This window comes from Lupinus angustifolius, unplaced genomic scaffold (assembly GCF_001865875.1).
Source record: "Lupinus angustifolius cultivar Tanjil unplaced genomic scaffold, LupAngTanjil_v1.0 Scaffold_79_48, whole genome shotgun sequence".
NCBI lineage: Eukaryota > Viridiplantae > Streptophyta > Magnoliopsida > Fabales > Fabaceae > Lupinus > Lupinus angustifolius.
Genome location: NW_017723784.1, coordinates 8,726 through 27,826, shown reverse-complemented (window position 1 = coordinate 27,826; position 19,101 = coordinate 8,726). Strand labels below are relative to the sequence as shown.

The 19,101-nt window shown below is 36.1% G+C and overlaps 1 protein-coding gene across 1 annotated transcript; it reads left to right on the top strand.

Annotated features, from left to right (window-relative positions):
- The first annotated feature begins 16,469 nt into the window (after positions 1-16,469).
- Positions 16,470-17,577, top strand: LOC109339517. Its single transcript, XM_019576973.1, has one exon. It carries the CDS (start codon positions 16,566-16,568, stop codon positions 17,430-17,432), a length of 867 nt encoding a protein of 288 aa, XP_019432518.1. The 5' UTR covers positions 16,470-16,565; the 3' UTR covers positions 17,433-17,577.
- The last annotated feature ends 1,524 nt before the right edge of the window (positions 17,578-19,101 follow it).

Genomic DNA, 19,101 nt, shown 5'->3' with positions numbered 1-19,101 from the left:
GTTCGTCAATCATAGAAGAAATTAGAGGTTTTGAGATTAATGTAAGGTAGTTTCCAGCATATGAAGCCTTGGCCTGCTTGGTTTGCAAATGAAGAAGGTGAATATGCAAACCAAAAGGAAAGTGAGCAAATGCAGAAGGTGTTAAGGAAGAAGAAGTGCCCAAGAATGGGTGAGCGTGAAATGAAGGAAAGTGAGCGTGAAATGAGTGGGTTTTGGAAATGAATGGGTTTTAAGAATGGAGGAGAAAAGTTTTTAGAGGAAAGAGATGAAGTTTCAAGAGGAAAGAAGGGTTTGTAGATGAGAACGGGTAGAGAATGGGTTTTGGAAATGAATGGAGAACGGTTTTTTTTAAAACATCTACAAGAACGGTTTAAAAGCGTTGTATTAAATAAATATAAAAAATTGATAAATAGGACAACACTATTACAAACCGTGGTCAAATATACTTTAAGACCACGGTTTTAGAACCGTAGAGAATGAAAGCGTTGTCGTAGGTCAAAAATGTAGTAGTGAGTGGATCATGTACATATTAAGAATAACTTAGTAGTTCCTTTGACGAAAGGACTAGTTAGAGAGGAAGTCTATAATACTACTAAGAGTATGAGACTATTGCTTTAGAACGAGGATCACTCATGATGGTAACCCGACCTAACTGACTTAAGATCCCAAGAAATAGGTTCAATAGGTAATAACAAGTTGTGAAGTGATATGAGAATGAACATGCTATAAAATTATGAGATACATGATTCCTGTAGCATATGTAAGGATGAGTTAAACTCTTAATGAGATTTATACTTCAATTGGAGTGGAGTACCTACACTACAGGAGTACTCTTGATAGACTCACCTATGTAAATGTGGAAGTAAGAGCCGCTTCCTATGAAATTTTGGGGCATAATTTTCTAGAGCATTCACTATACTAGGATAGACGTGCATGGCCTTTAACACACGTGATTTATAGAATACATCTTTGAAAATGTTGTGTGTGGTTGATGTTGGAGATAGAGTTCAAGACTACGACTCACTCTAGTAAAATCTGGATCTTATTCACTATGCAAAGGTTCAAGTCACATGACACCTTTGTTTATGCACAATCTTATTGAGACCACAAAAATTCTCGGAAATCGTTTTCTAATTTGAAGTGGGGGATTGTTGGAACTTGGTTTGTTGAAAGCCATTAGTATGAACTTTTGGGTGTGAAATCTAAAAAACTCCTGAGCCCCACATAGAAGAGTTTTGAAAAAAACAACTCCCAAGTCCCACATTGGAGAGATGAGGAACTTGGAAAAAGTCTCATGTTATAAATATAGGTCTTTTTCCCTCATTATAACTTGCCCAAGTTGAATGTGTTTTCATTCAACTTTTTCTTTCTCTCTCATATTTTTCACCGGTGCATTTCTGACAAACTTCTCTCCATTTCTTCCGTGGGAATTTCGAGATCTGAAACTAGTAGTCAGATTGTGGAAAAAGAATTGGCACGGGTAGCCATATTATGGGCATTTCGAGAACTGACACTAGTAGTCATATTGTGGGAAAAGAATTGACACGTGTAGCCATATTGTGGGAATTTCGAGAATTGACACTGGTAGCCATATTTTTGGTGGGTGTATTCCAGATCGTTTCTTATAGTACAGTAAGAATTCGATAACAAATATTTGGGTTGTTTTATCTTGGGGACGGCGTGGTTGAAAGTCTACTTGCAAATTTTGGGCAGTGCCACGAAACGTCTTAAAGAGAGCGATCTAATCGTGACTCAGCCAGTAAGTATTATTTCGTGCTCGTTATAACTATTGTAAGCTACGGTAACAAGATGTCTCACAGTGAAGCAATTGCATTGTAATTTCTTGAGTCATGAAATTGAACAACCATCCAAGCTAGAGTTGATCTGTTGAGACTCACTCCTTAAAGTGGAGATTGAATTTTTTGGCACTTTCATCTGTGATGAATTCTTCATGGCACTTCTTGTTACCATGAATGTAAAAATCCAACTTGTGACCTTTAATAAAGGTAGAACCGGGTATTTCCAAAGCAAATAATTACCTTTGTCCACTTGACACACCAAAAGGTGGAAAGAACATTTTTTGAATTGGCAATATTAGTGTTTACCATAAGGTAAACTTTACTAGCTCTAATACCAAGAGAGAAATTGTAAATAAATGTATAAAAATTTTACTGACTTTTATTGATAGTAAATAATGTATATAAATACAAATAGAATAGAACGAGAAAGAGATAAAGAAGAATCGCAAGATATAAAATTGGTTAACTTAAGCCTTATCACTAATGATAAGATTGTTACAATTCATATTAGAATTAAATGGTTAAGCTAACCCTTATTCTAGAATTTGAAACAGTTTTCTTAAGCCTTTCAACAAACAGTGGTGGGTGAAGAACTTCAACCCTAAAGATGGAACAAGAGAAGATGAAAAAGAATACATCTTAATCTCTCTATTGATTTATGAAAGTGAATACAAAAGTTACAATACAATAGAGAATAACTAAAGGATTTATACTAAGATGGAAATTCTACCCAACTAAAATAATTAAACTAACCAACTTAACTAACTTAATTTACCCATGTGGAAAATGAGGAAAATATGGTGCAACCAAGTGCTTAACAGATTCGGGTAAATCACACTAAGGTCTGGTGGTGTGACTTGGTGTGGGAATATCTTTGTGTTCTTGATTATAACTATTAGAAATTTTAGAGGTATAATTGAAGTAAAAAAAGTGTGAAAAACAGATTTATTAATATAGTTGCTTTTAGGCACTTAGAAAAGATGTAGGGGATAAATGCAGGGGAGAATTCTTTAGCTTGGATGCTTGGTTTCTTTTTTTTTCACACCCCATGTGAAATGTCAAATGCCTATTTATAGCCTAGCATTGTCATAGCTTCCTCATTAATCTACATTATTCTAGAAGCACATGAGCGACATAAAGATCTTAGTCTATTCCTTAATCTTCTAGCTGCTTCTATTAAATTGCAGCACCTTCTAGTTGCTTATAGTAAATTGCAGCACCTTCTAACACTCCTCCTTGATGCAATTTTTTGTGACTCCTAGTAATGATCGTAGTTGCTCGAACTTCGATCTTGGTAATGCCTTGGTGAATATGTCTTCAATTTGATCTTCGGTCTTGCAATACTCGAGCATTATTTAATTGTTCTCACTTGCTTCTCTAACAACATGATATTTAATGGCAATATGTTTTGTCCTATTGTGATGGACTGGATTCGTTGTTATTGCTATTGCCGATTTGTTGTCGCAGTAGATAGTTGTAGGCTCTGTCTCTTGATCTCCCATGTCACTGAGTATTCGTCGAAGTCATATAGCTTGGTTGGTCGTCTCTGCAGCTGCTACGTACTCAGCTTCCGCTGTTGATTGTGCAATGATTGCTTGCTTCTTAGATGCCCAAGAGAATATTCCTGATCCACGTGAGAAGGCATAACCTGATGTGCTCTTCATGTCATCCATCGAACCTGTCTAATCACTGTCAGTGTAGCCGTGCAATGTTGAGTTGGTGTTGGTCTTATACCATATACTGAACTCTTTTATTCCTTGTAAGTATCTAAGAATCTTTTTTCCAACTCCAAAGTGAATTTGACTTGGGATTTGCATGAATCTTGATAGAAGACTTGTAGCGTACATAATATTTGGTCTTGTGGCAGTGAGATATAGTAGACTCCCGATCAAACTCCTATAGAGAGATGCATCTGTCTGTGGAGATCCATCGTCCTTTTGTAGCTTCTCATTAGTCATGAGTGGCGTAGCAACTGGTTTGCATTTTCACACATCTTAAACTTCTTTAGTAGTTCTTCTGTGTATTTCTTTTGTGAGATGAATATACCTTCTTTTCTATGATTTACCTCAATTCCAAGGAAGTAGTGCATTAAGCCTAGGTCTGTCATCTCGAATGTCTTCATCATGTCTTCTTTGAACTCTATTATCATCTTTATATTGTTTCCAGTGTATATAAGATCATCTACGTACAAGGAAACTATTAAAGTATCATACTGACCTTGGGATTTAATGTATAGTGTAGGCTCACTCTTACTCCTCCTGAATCCTTTATCGACGAATTATTGTTCAATTCTACTATATCATGCTCGAGGAGCTTGCATCAAGCCATATAGAGCATTCTTCAACCGTAGCACTTTGTTTTCGTTGCCCTTGCTCGTGAACCCTTCTGGCTGCTCTACATAGATCTCTTATTGAAGTACTCCGTTGAGGAATGCAGACTTGACATCTAGCTGGTAAATGTTCCATCCTCTTTCTGCTGCAAGAGCTATTAGAGCTCTTATAGTATCTAGACGAGCAACTGGAGCAAATGTCTCATTATAGTCGATTCCTGGTTATTGAGAGTAGCCTTTGGCTGCTTATGCTTCTGTATAGTGCCATCGGGATTAGGCTTTGCTTTATACACCCATTTTACTCCAATGATGTCTTTATGTTTTGGACAATCTATTAGCTTCCACGTGTTTTTGTCTCGATCATATATATCTCATATATATCTACTAGCTCATATATATCTACCAAGGATCTTACTCATCTCGGAGATGATTCTGGTGAAGATTGTTCATGTGGGAGTGTAGTTGGCGTACCTAGACCTTGTGTTGCTTCTTCTACTTCCCTAGTTAATTGTGGTTGTTGTGTTGGTATGGAGATGTTGTGTCTCTCAATCTTACCTTCATTCCAGTTCCAAGCAACGCTTTCATCAACTTCAACATCTCGATTGATGATAAGTTTCTTCATTTCTAGATTATATATTCGATAGCCTTTTGACTGTGTGCTATATCCTAAGAAGATGCCTCTTATCGTCTTGTCTTCTAGTTTGTGTCTCTTTTCTTTTGGGACATATATATAACAGATGGATCCAAAGACTCTTAAATGTTTAGCTGATGCCTTTCTACCGCTCCAAGCTTCTATAGGAGTTTTACCTTCGACTGCCTTTGTTGGACATATGTTCATTATGTAGACAGATGTGTAAACTGCTTCGGCCCAAAAGGTGTTTGGCAAACCTTTCTCCTTGAGCATCGATCTAGCCATCTCCATGACCGTGCGATTTTTCCTTTCAGACACCCCATTTTGTTGTGGAGTGTAAGCAACTGTGAGTTGACGCTCTATGCCTTCATCCTCACAAAATTTATCAAATTCGTGAGAGTTGTACTCTTTGCCACGATCGCTTCTGAGTACTTTTATATGTTTCCCGCTTTGCTTCTCGACAAAGGCCTTGAACTTCTTGAATATTCCAAAGACTTCTGATTTTTCTTTTATAAAATAGACCCATGTCATTCTAGAAAAGTCATCAATGAAGAGGATGAAGTACCTGTTATTAGTGAGTGATGGCGTCCTCATTGGTCCACATACGTCAGTATGGATGAGCTCCAACAAGCGTTTTGCTCTCCAAGATTTCCCACTTGAAAAAGGTAGTCTATGTTGCTTCCCAAGTAGACATCCTTCACAAGCTCCTTCATTCTCTTGGATGCATGGAAGATCCTTCATCATTCTTTTATGATATAATAGCTTTAAGGCTTGGTTATTAAGATGACCAAATCTTCGATGCCATAGCCATGATTCATCAACTTGAACCTTCATAGCGATGTTAGTAGCATATTTCCAAGTTATTGGAAAACTTCTATTTCTTTTCTCCATTTTAACTTGGGCTATTTCAAGCTTTCTATTGTTGTCATATATATTGCATGTATCTCCCTCAAAGTGGAGAGAGTAGCCTTTTTTCATCATTTGGCCAATACTCAAGAGATTTTCTTTAATGTTAGGAACTAGTAAGACATCTTTGATAAGTCGCGTACTTGATTGTGTCTCCACAATGACAGTGCCCTTGCCTTTGGACTCAACCATGGTGCCATTACCCAATCGAACTTGCACTCTGACAAACTCGTCAATGTCTTTGAAAATGCTCTCGTCCTTAGCCATGTGGTTACTACAACCATTATCCAAGTCCCAGTTTTCTTCTTTATCACGACTAGAGACTTGGTTGGCATAGAATAGTTGTTGGTCATGTTGACATTCTTCACTAAAATTGGCATCATGATTATTTTTGTTGCGACAATTTTGCTCTGAGTGCCTAAATCTTTTGCAATATTAGCATTGTATCTTTCCTCGATATCGACAATATTTTTCTGAATGACCTGACTTTTGGCATATGCCGCAAGGAAGATATTTTGCTTGATTGTTTCTAGAGAAATCTTTAGAAATCTCTTTGTTTCTAGAATGTTCCGCACCAATATTATTTCTTCTTTGATATTCTTTATTCTGAGACCTTAGTCTGAGCTTTGATTGAAAGGCATTTTCTAGTGAACCTTCATCATGCCTACTCAATCTTTGCTCATAAGCTTATATAGAGCCCATTAGTTTTATTACTGATAGAATAGACAAAGCTTATACCAGGGCTCTTATTGCTGCCACAACTCCAAACAACCTCTTTAATCTCCTCAACTGAAAAACCACCTACAAGCGACTCATTCTCAAAATCAGAGATCTTCTTAAAAACGATCCCTCCTAATAAAGGTCTCTGCCAACTATCTTCAGAGAAGGCGTGGAGATAATGAGATATGATGCCATCCTTCACCTTAATCACATCCTCAACCCAAGAGCCATCAAAATCTAGACTGTGCAAAGAGTTCATATTCCTTCTAGATTTCAACAGGTTGTGGAAGTACTTAGAATTAGAATCACCATCCTTAACCCATTTAGACCTTGATTTTTGAAAGATAATATTGTCTTTCATGTGAGTCAATCTTCAAAATTCAACCCATAGAGCTTTTTTAGCCTGCAACTCATCTCTCGTCAGATCAAAAGACTCGCCTTTCAAATCAAGCTTATTTATCTCTTGCCCAAAATTTCCAATTTGTTGTCCAAGTTACCAAAATAGTCACGGTTCCACACCTTCAATCTATTTTTCAGAAACCTCAACTTCTCTTGAAGTCTAAACATACTCCAGCCTTCCACTTGGATACTTGACCATTCTGACTCAACCACCTATCTGAACTCTTTGTCCTAGAACCAGACATCCAAAACTCTAAAAGGTTTTGGCCCCCAATTTTGAACTCGACATTCCAAGGTAATAGGACAATGATCATATAAACTTCATTTTAGCCCCTTCTGAATTAGCTCCGGCCAACAGACCCTCCATTCATCAGAGAAAAGGAATTTGTCCAATTTGCTCATCACATTACTACCAGACAAATACCTAGTATATTTCCTCCCACAAAGAGGAATGTCAATCGCGCCCATAGATAAGATGAAGTCCTGGAAGTCTCGAATTTCTTTGCCCCTCTGATGACTGCAAACACCTTTTCTTTCATCCTGACTGATGACAGCGTTAAAGTCCCCTGCTAAACACCAGATATTATTCTGAATCGAATTCCTCCAAAGAACCAATTTTCTCCAAAGAAGAAGTTTGGCGTTATTTATGCAATGAGCATAAATATTAACAATGTCACTCCCAAAAATCCAAAACCACCAAAGGAACATATAGTAGAAAATTTGTCAACCCTCCATATACTGATCATACCACCGGAATTTCCCACCGATGGTTGAAAGCTCAAATCGAAATCCGAATCATCCCAAAGTCTCTTACACAACTCCTTAGTAAATGTTTCCACCTTTGTTTCTTGATGACAAAGGAAATCAACCTTCTCCTCTCTGATCAAATTCTTAATCTCCTTCTTCTTCACCAACCCCACCTCGGGTTGCCAATTCCAGATCATGTAGATGCTTTATAGTGTTCTCAACCCCTCCCGGAGCCACCACACCAATATCAGTACCAAACTTGCGTACATCTTGTGCTTCAGACAACTAATCATCAAGATTAATATTTATCTCCAATTCTAAATCTTCCCCAACCTCAATTTCATCCTAAATTACAACCGAATCAACATGGTTGGGCACAGATTTATTTAGAGCATTACTATGTCCTTTTGGATTGTTTCTTTTTTTTCCTACACTCATCAACAATATCTTTCAAGAGAATGTCTTCACTATCAGAAACTTCATTAACTGAATTACACTTGGCCTTAGAACTCCCATCGTCTTCATTAGTCCGCTCCGAAATCATTGAAAAAGTCCCCCCTCAACCGAATCAGCCACTATACTGGCAGAATTCGTGGGAAAATGTTTTTAAGTTGCAGAAATAAAATCACACACTTCTAAAGCCTCTTGAACCATAGAAACACGGTTTGGTTCCAAAGCCACCTGGTCAAAGACTGGGCCCCGCATACCATCTGAATCTTTTTCCAATAATTGCAAATTCAGGTTGGGGCCTCCTCCCTAAAGGAGTCACAGTTTGAGAGGGGGAAAGGAATTGAAATTTTTTTAATATAATTTGTCTTATTAAAATCCTTCAATTCAGCTTTAAATGAGTTAACTGTGTGCAATAACTCCCCTTGAAAAGGGGTACACGATTTCCCCATACACATTAGTTGCTGGTCCTACACGGCTCCTCTAATATCTCCTATTAACATATTTTTTGAATTGTCTCACATTCGTCAAGATTCATCCCCCTGCATTAAAGTACTCAAAAACCTCATGGTCATTTATAGCCTGGAAATTGCTACTGATAGCATTAAATGCGCTGGTATCTCCCACATTAATAGGGATATTATTGATATCACTTATATTCCTTGGATTGGAATTTCCCAAGCCATTTAATTCTCCCTTTTTCAACCAAGTTACACGGCTCTCAACCTTGAAATCTCCTCCTAATAATTCCTCATTAATTAGACCATTGAAAGAATTAAAGTCTTCTTCTTCCTCTAGCAACCCCATATCCGAATTAGATCCTCCCCTCTCAACCTTCCAAAACTCCCTGGAATTCGATAATGCACTACTCTCTTCCTCAACCTCAAAGCGATCTGAGAAACCAATAACACCACCCTTTTCGTTGGAGAAGACTTCAACTGGCCAAATGGGTCCAAATTCCTCGATCACCTTAATAGAAATGGTTTCACCATTGATTTTGATGTTCACCACCGCATCATCCATATCCAGAGACGAGATAGACACTAAGAAACGAGCCACGTCCATTCTTCTCTTGTTGATAGCATTTTGGTCAGTTTTGATAAAATTTCCAAAACAACCTGCTATCTGAAAAAACAGGTTCTGCTTCCAAGCATGTAATGGAACCCCATAGACACGAATTCAGATTAATCTTTCTCCAACAACATCTTCTTTGGTCCATTTGTGAAGCCAAACGAACCATCTATTAAACCATTCAGACTCACCTTTCAATATTTCTTCGACTTCACCATCCTGATCAGCGTTAATGAGGACCTTACTCCCCCCGAATAAAGTAACTTTGATAGAGAAAAAACCTTCTGAGAATAGTTTTTTCTGGAATGAGACAATATCCTCAGCATCCATCAGCTCACCAACAAACAAATTTTCCAACCAAGACAGATTTTCTCCCAAAGGTTGATAATATAAATTAATCACATTCACCTTCAACTTTTTACTAGTCTGATCCTCCGAAATTCTGGCATCTCCATCTCTATTCCCAACGTGTTTCCTTCTATCTTCCTTGACAATTTCAGCATATGACCTGCCATCTCTAACACTGCCAGAGGCTTCTGAGACACTCTACACTACCATCTCTAACCCATGCGCTGCCTACTACTGCACCCCTTGCTCTGTCAAACCTCGGAAGGTTAACTCGAAGCTTTTTCTACCAATCCACGGGTTGTCAAGAGTGGCTTCCGATTTTGCTTCATCAAGAACATTCAGAAATCTGACAAATCTGAATCTCCTTCCAGCTTTGTTCCGTTTTCAAGGAATAAACACCTCTATAACCCTCCTTTCTCTAAGAAAATGGTTCCAAAGTTCCTTTTTGCCAACTTCCTCGGGGAAATTTGAGAAGTAAAAAGTTGTTGATGAATTGTTGCTAGTTGGATATCTCTTATGAAATAGAGAAGAGTTGTGGGACCATCCTGCCCATCTCCCCTCCCTGGCCACCTTTTCTCTAGCAACCTCCTTATCTCTTACTCTCCCTCTTGCTCGCCCTCTCTCTCTCCCTCTCATATTTTTTTTTCTTTTTTTTTTAACAATGTAATGATGTTAATACTAGGTTATGGCCCAAAAATAATGCAATGTATTGCTCGAGTGCAACGTCAAATGAGCAAGAACAATTATATTACCTCCTGGATGTAATGAAAAATAAGCAAGGGTTTCTACAAATGCGTGAATAGGTATGGGTAAATAAGCTAGCTAGTTCATCAATCCATGATACAAATTGAAACATTGAATATATGCACTCTCATAGGTAAATCAATGGAAATAGTTGATATTCTTACAAGGAGGATCAATTTTATGTGCCTACAAGAAACTAAGTGGATTAATGAAAATGCAAGAGAATTATATGCTACAGGTTTTAAGTCGTAGTATACCCACAAGACAAGCTCAAGAAATGAAGTCAGTATAATTGAATATAAGGAATTGAAGAAAGATATGAACGATGTAAAAAATGATAGGAGGTGAGATCGTAGTTCTACAATTTATAGCAAATAAAAACACATTTAATGTAATTAATATTTATGCAACCAAATAGAGCCAGAGGAACATCACAAGATAATTACTTAGGAGTATTCAGATTACGCACTCCATCGAATACTTATAGGCGAAAAGGTTTTCTTTATAGGAGATCTCAATGGACATATAGGGAAGGGTTTATGAAGGTTTTCATGGAGTTGCGACATAAGGAAGCAAATAAATATCGTAAGACTATTCCAGATTTATCCAATAGCCAACATGTGTTTTAAGAAGTAGTAAAAGGAACATCTTATCATATATAGGAGTAGGGTGCATGTTCTCAAGCAATTTATTTCCTATAAGAAAATCATGTAGAAAGTTTTGCTTGAACTGCACTTTAGAGAGGCGATTTGTGAAGACATGAGTTGGGGAAAGATGATTTTTCTCTCGGAGTTTTGGAGGATAGAGCATAAGAAAGAAGGAAGGAATAAAAAAAATGTATTGATTTTCTACCTCAATCAGTCTTAGAACTTATTTTAAAACCTACTTTTAACATTATTTCTGAAAGTAATCGATATTAAAAGTCTTTTAATATCAAATATTTTCAATTTTGTTAGTGCATAATGCTTAACATCAAATTTATATGAAAAGATGTTAAAAGTCTTTTTTTTCTTGAAGTAAATGAATTATTTTTCACTGTTTTCCAAAGTAAGAAATGACAAGCAAAAAACATTACTTAACATTATATTCTTCAAATACTACTCTAAATGTAGTTTATAAAAAAAGTTTGCACAATTTAAAACACGTATGCCATAATTTAATCATCTACACAACTCTCTAATATAAATAAAATGTCAGACGTACTGGAATTAAAATTTGGGTGTAATATATATGTATTGACAGTATAAAGACACAATCAATATATTACTTATCGTTCATTTGTATGACTTTTACTCAAGAGTCAATAATAATTCAAAACGAAAGAGGGCTGATACAGTGACAATATAAAAATTCTTACACCGTTGATATATACATTTTTTCCTCTTAAAATTTCAACTGTTAAGTATTGATTGCTTTCTTTTTTCATAAGCATAAATGATTTATATAAACTAGCATGAAGCATGCTAGAATTTTCTTAGAAAGTTGATCACTTTTCTCCATCAACTGAACTTACATGTTTTTGAAGGCAAATGTTTTGGAAACCATTAACTTATCTCTCCATATTATGAGATAATTTTTCATCTACTTTTTTACTATATTTGTAACATCATTTAACCTCCAAAAAAAAATATTACACTTTTATATTTACTACAATATAACAATTTTCTACATATTCTCAATCATTCTTTGCGGCCCACTCAACAGCAAGAATGCAGTAAGAAGATTCTTATTTGTGCATTGTTTCTTTAGGAATATTCTGCGATTGATGAAAATAAGAACATTCTTTTCTTAGGAATGGAACAAGAACAACCATTAATTGTGTTGCTCTTAGAATATTTTAGGACCTAAAAAGTTTGTCATTGGCAAATTATTTTTGGTTGAAAAATATTTTAACTAAATTAAATATAATAATTAAATATTCTTCTCACAAAATAAATATTAGATAAAGTGATGAAATTGATGGGAAATTCAACACAATAACAATGTTAACTCTAACAGAGTATACGTAGCGGATAATAATTTCCCTAACTTGCTAGAATCTATGAGGAGCAATATCAAATAATGCAGTAACGCACAAGGAACATCGGAATTTTAACGTGGAAAACCTTCCCAAAGTGAAAAGTAAAAACCACGGGCACAAGCCAGTCAATCAAGCTCCACTATAATCAAAATAGGAATATAAGAGTGTCTCCAAAATACAGCACAAAACGTGCTCAACAATACAGCATACTACAGAGCAACAAGCTTGAAAATGAGAACAAGAAAAACCAGAAAAAAACTAGAAACTCAGCTGCTGTAACATCTCGATCTTTACCACCTCGGACGTCGTCTCACCAATCCAACTGTTCAGAATGAAGAACTATAAGTTGTAACCTGTTGTCCAAATTTCAGCCCAATCCAACGGTGAACGAAGACGTAGTCGCGAGTTTCCCACGGGTGCTCGGAATTCCTGCGGGTTGAGTTTTCTTATCTTCTCTCACACATTTCAATTGCATCTTTTTGCATAAATTGCCTTCACTCTCTTGCCATATCTGACCCTTATCTATTAGATTAAGTAAGACCAGTGTATCAAATTGTGGACCGCATCACGCGATGCGGCCGCAATATTGCGGTTGCGGTGACCGCCGCAACAGCATCACACTGCAATTGCGGTGTAATCCCGATTCACAGTGATGCGACCGCAATAGGCCGCGATGCAACCGCAACAGGCCGCGATGCAACCGCATCATACTGCATTTGGACCGCAATGGAACCGCATCAGGCCGCATCTGACCGCATCGATGTCAAAAATATGTTTTTTCTCACAAAATAATTCACATCGCAATCGCAATCCGCATCGCAACGGTCGCAATGACCGCAATCGCAATAACCGTAACGGCAACCGCTATCGCGACCGCAATTTAAAATACTAAGTAAGACAAATGAGCTTTGCCCAACTGGGTTTTCTCTATATAGGAAGAGAGCACAAATCCAACAAAAATTTCTTGAAAAATGTGTATCCTATAATCCACCAGAAAAACAATAAAAACGAAACAAGAGTATGAGGAAGCAGTGAGCTGTCATCACGAGTCAAAAACCCATTGGAAAACTGTTAAGTAACCTAACCACCACAGATTCTAGGTTCGAGACACAACCTGTTCCATTGAGTTGGTCCCACCCATTTGTTTATTGGCTTATGATGGCTCATCAATTCCAATCTTTCAATTATATGATCTTTCAAAGACCAAAATGCCGGCTCTCTTTACTCTAACGTGGAAACATTATTCTCTCCTACCCACAATTTCTGGTGTGGAAATTTTTTATTCAAATTTTAAAATCTGAATTACGTTCTACTAGAGATATCAATTATTTATTATTTAAATTTTGGACCCCAACAGTCCAACACATAATATGGTCACATCACACCAAATATTATGGATAAATATTACGATAGTGGTGACTTTCACCGGTGCATCACACTTAATTGCTATGTGATAAAATACAATAATAGGTTACATTAAGTCACATAACAATGCATTTGGATCATATCAAATTAAAAAAAAAATTAATCACAAAGTAATTTTTCACCTCAATTCACATCTTCCGCATCACAATATGACCCCAGTAACTATAATCTCAATCACTACAGCAACTTAAATGATCCCAAGTTATATTGAAGGACGATGTTTCTAGAAGTCGTGCATTCTAGGTTTTACCAGAGGCAACGGGCTTTACACCAAATGAGAAGTAAGTTTTTTGTATTTAGAGTGGACATATCTAATGATTTAGATCTGTTCACTAATTCAAACTACTAGATTTCCTTAGAATTGATCGTGAGGATGAAGAGTAAGTCTAAAAAATTCACTCTCGAAATAAGTGAATCTCTACCATTATATTTACGCATATCTATGATTCCCATTTCACTTATTGGGTTAACTTCACTTGATTTCCTTTTTGGTATTGTTATAGCAGAATTATAAATTTATATCATTTTAGGTTGCTGTTTTTTATCAATTGATTCCTTTTTGCTCACCATTGATATATGATTTGAATATTGAAGATATCAAGTACTTTTAAGGGAAAAATTTTAAAAATTGTTATTTGCTGTTCATTTTTAGGGTTGTTTTGTGAAGTTCTTATTGGAGCTGGACTAGAACCATGGTAGAGGTTGCTGAATCAGTGTGGAGTTCTCCATGCACAGGAACCACTGTCAACTGTTTGTTTTAATAAACATGAAAAGTATTGGAGAAAGTTATGTAAACTTGTTTGGTTGGGAGAAGAAAATAAGAAGAGAGTGAAAAAAGAGAAAGAGATGAGAAAGAATGAGAAATATAGTAAATTGTAGTGTTGTTTGGTTGTATAGAAAAAGAAGTGAAATAAGTGATTTTTCTCCTCACTCTTCATCGGATAAGGATTTGTTGTTCCAAATTATGTTTCAAATCATGCTCATGATCAATGAAAATATTTCATATCAATTAAAAAAATTACATGTTCATTATTTTTTATTTTTTGTTTCAATATTATTAGTGCATGACACGGTTTGAGATACAATTTAGGACAATAGATCTGGATCCCTCTTCCCCTCACATTTTCTCCTCACTTGGGAGAAGAAAGAGATTTTGTGGGTCCTCTCTTCTTTCTCTCTCTCCCCTCAAACTCTCTCCTAAACCAAATGAGAGAAAAATGACATTTGTCCTCAACTTTTCTCATCTTCATCTCTTTCTCTTCTATTTCTACCCTTCCAAATGAAGGCTAAGAGTTTGTTCGTTAGTTGTTCATCCCAGAGGAAAGAAGAGAAATATAAATGTATTTCATGACTCTCAAACACTTTTCTTATCTTCAATACTATTCTAATACCAACCCGCATACAAATCTTAAATACTTGGATAATGCTTATGACTTTCTTGAGATAGTGAGTTGAGAGTTGGAAACATGGATGGGTCTCATATCTATATTATGAATTCAAATTTTATGTACCAAAAGTTTTCTATATCTCTATATCAATTCAATAGGATTTTGTCTAGTAATAAATAACACACATCATTTAATTTTTTATTAATAATTATCATACTAACACACTTAGGTATCTTAACAAAATATCATTGGGTATAGATGCATAATTTTTTTTTTTTTTGGTATAAAGGATTTGGATTCCTATGTTATAACAAAAAAAATATTCACGTTGTGTCCTCTGGTTGTGAATCATTTTCATTAATTTGTTGTCTCCTGCTCTCTCTCTCTCTCTTCTTTGTTAGGCCTTGTGAGGGTGGGATGCTTAAGTGATTTGTATTGGTACTCTAACAACTAATATGAGAAGTGCAAGGAAATGCTAAAGGGGTTGTATCATTTGCTGTCTTAATACTAATCTATACTAGTAGGTAAAGCCAAAACACAATGATAATCAACAAACTTTTGTTTCCCCCACTCTCACCCCTAATTTTCAATTAAAAATCAAACACTTAAAATATTTAATAAGGGTACAAATGCCAATTTTTGATAAATCGGTAACTATCCATTATATAACTTTCATATTCCAAATTAACTCTTTACTCTATATGATATAGAGTAACACCTCATTTGTCCTCTCATACCCAACAATTGCAACTATCAATGTGCTTTTACTTCGCTTTTCATTTTAGTTATTTAGTAGTTTTTATAATGTTGGATTTATATTCTGCTGCTTCAGGTGCTCAAGTTCGTGTAATTTGGAACAAAGGTTGTCCATGACGAATTCAAGAAAGTCAGTTGTAATACAAGTCAAACAGAAGGCTTGAATAGGGAATACTAAAACAATTATGGAACATGAGGGACATGTTGATCTAAGGAACATGAGGGACACAAAAAGCCTATATTTTATGTTTTGTTTTTGAAACAATCACTTCAAACTAATTTTATTTCCTAATTAACCCTTTTACTATATTGATGAAATTAATCTCTAAATTATTAACGAAGAAAAATTATCACTCATAAATTTTTGTTTTAATCTCAACTATCAAACTATTAATATTTAATTACAATTTTTATATAAGTATTACAATATTTCCCCTTTTTAACTTTGAAGTCTGGTTGTATTTTGGCATTCTTCAGTCACTAATGTTAATTAACATGCATTGTTGGACGTGTTACTACAATTGAAAGATTGATGAGAGTGATTTTCTTGTGTTATCCTAATATTAATTCAGCCTTATCTTGATGTGTACACTAATTTCATTAACACTTAAGCATAAAATTTAATGCATTTTCCATAAATTTTATTAGGCAAAATTGATAGTAGGAAAATGTAGATGGACTAAAATCAATCTTCACTTGTTTTAATTCACCTAATATCATTTCCTTTCTTTCTATCTTCCCTATATATGAGTGTCACTTTCCCAACAATTCCCCCTCTTCCCTCCTCCCTCTTCCGCTTCCCTTCCCCCTTCCCAAGTTCCTTTTCACTTAAACCATGCAGGTTCCATTGATAGACATGCTCAACGACCTCCAACTGGGTTTCAATTCTCTGCAAAACCCTTCTCAAATAACCTTCTTTCTTTCCATTTCCATAGCCTACAATTTCTGCAAATGGGGTGCTGTTATTCTCGCTCTCGTAGCCACCTTCAGCACCTTCATCAACAGAGTCACCATTTTCATCATCAGGTTCCGCAACAAAGCCGCTTCTTCTCTTCCTTCACTTCCTTGCCTCGACGATTATGATGATTCTGATGAAGATGATGATTATGAATTCTCCAACGATGACGATGATGCCCCGTCATCAGAGTTCGAAGAAGACGAAGAATATGATCAGCCATCAGCATCAGCTTCAGGTTTTTATTTTAGACTTAGCGGTTCTGGTAGTGACGAGTTTCGAAATGAAACCGGTATGCATAAACGACGTCGTAGCATTGGTGATATATTTTCCCTTTCAGAAATTGCTAACAGTGAAAGTGTCATTAAGTTATGGGACAGCATTGGATTTGGTCTGGGTTTAGATTTCGATGATTACGAGGATCCAGTCACTCCACGCGGCAAATCGCCGGTGATTTTAACTTCGTCACCGTCGGTGGTTGTATCTGCTGGGGAAGGCTCGTGTGGTAATCTAGCGGTGGAGGTGTGGGACACGCGCCTCAGGCGCCGGAAACCGTCGGTGGTGGCGGAGTGGGGGGCCAGCGTTGGTAAAACTGTGCGCGTGGACTCTGGCGGAGTACAGAAGGTTTATGTCAGAGATGACGGACGTTACGGTGTTATGGTTGGTGACATGAGAAATGTGAGCACGCCGTTAGGTAACGTCACAGAATCTGATGCGGATAATTGGTGGGATGCGAATGCCAAATGAGGGTTACGGTGAAGAATAGTCACGGTTGCATTCTGCTTGATTTCGTGAGATTTTCTATTTGGTGCTGAAAATTTAATGAAATAATTAATTAAGGCATTTTCTAGAATTTCTTAAAAAGTTGTTTTGGTTGTATTGTTTATTTAAAAATTGAAAAATTGTATATTAATAAATGACTTTAGCTTTAAGTGCAAGTTTTTTGACAACTTTGTTCAATATATATGTTTTTTTTAAAGTTACTAATGTTTAATAAATTATTTAGAGTGTAAAATTTATACAAAATCAATAGATCATCTATTTTTATTTAAGAGTCAATTATAATTAAAAACGAGTGATAATAATAAAGTGAAAGTATAAATTTTTTTATCTATTAGTACATATATTATTTTATCAATTATTTATTTGGTGACAATTGTCGTGTATTAAGTTACACATGAATGAAAATAAGTAATATCTTTTAAGAGGACCAAAGACAACTTCTATAGAAGTACAGATGTCTTCCTTATAACAATACAATGTAGGGATGAGTATTGTTAGAATGTTTGAAATATGTTATTATATTTTTCTCATATTGTTTAGTATTACAATAGAGTAGAGTAAATAATATCATATATTGGACTTAAGTAACTTATTATTATGTGCACTAGATATAAACACCAAATAGAACACCAAATAAAAACACCTCATGGACATTTAGGTCAATGGGTGTGCTAGAGTTTGTAATCTTTATTTTCTAATAATATATTGGTAGCTGCTCAATACTTCTGGGGATGTACGCACAATTGGCTGAACTCTGTAAACAAAATCTTTTGTTTTTTCTTATATTCATTTTATGCACTTTATTTGATTGTTTATGGCCAATGTTGTGTAATGATCGCTTCCGCTATACTAACAATTGGTATCAGAGCCAATTAGTAGATGACTCTTAACCAATGCGCCAAATTATGGCAAAAGATTGTGAAGACATGTTGGCTGGACAAGCTCTTTCAAAGATAATGTGCGAGGATAAAGTAGATGAATTGAAGGAGAAGGAAACATTACTTAAACAAGGTGGGGACTACAGTTGCGTTGGATCCATAACCATAGATGTCCATGTATTGGATTGAGACCAAGGCGGGGATAGATACATAGGTCGTGAGTCACATGCTGACAATATCTCTCTAGATGTTGAGAGAACGATCTCATTTGAGATGAGAAGTGGAATATCCTAATGACGTGTCAGCGACGTCATAATGAAGAATATTAATTATTAGCAGATCCACAAAAGCACAGAGACGTTGGCAGACTTTGATATAATGTGTAAATGAGCATTGGCTTTGATGCAATGTGTAATACATATATTGGTAGAGATGTAGAGTGTGACATCAGTGTTGGCTTCGATGCAAGGATGTGGCATGAGTATTGGTAAACATTGACGCAGGGTGTGCTGTGAGTATACTCCTTATGCTGGAGTATGATAGTTCTTTTGAACTATGATAGTCGGACTACACAATGGTGGTAACAGTTGAGGCTTTCCAAGGAAGCTCCAAGATTCAGGTTGATTGAGTATTTTAGATGGCTAGGTGTCATGTTCCATTAGATGGCGGTATGGGAAGCTGCACTATAAGTTTGGAGAGCTAGACTCTTGGTAACATGGTCAAGGATACTCATAAGGTTGATGATATAAGGGGGC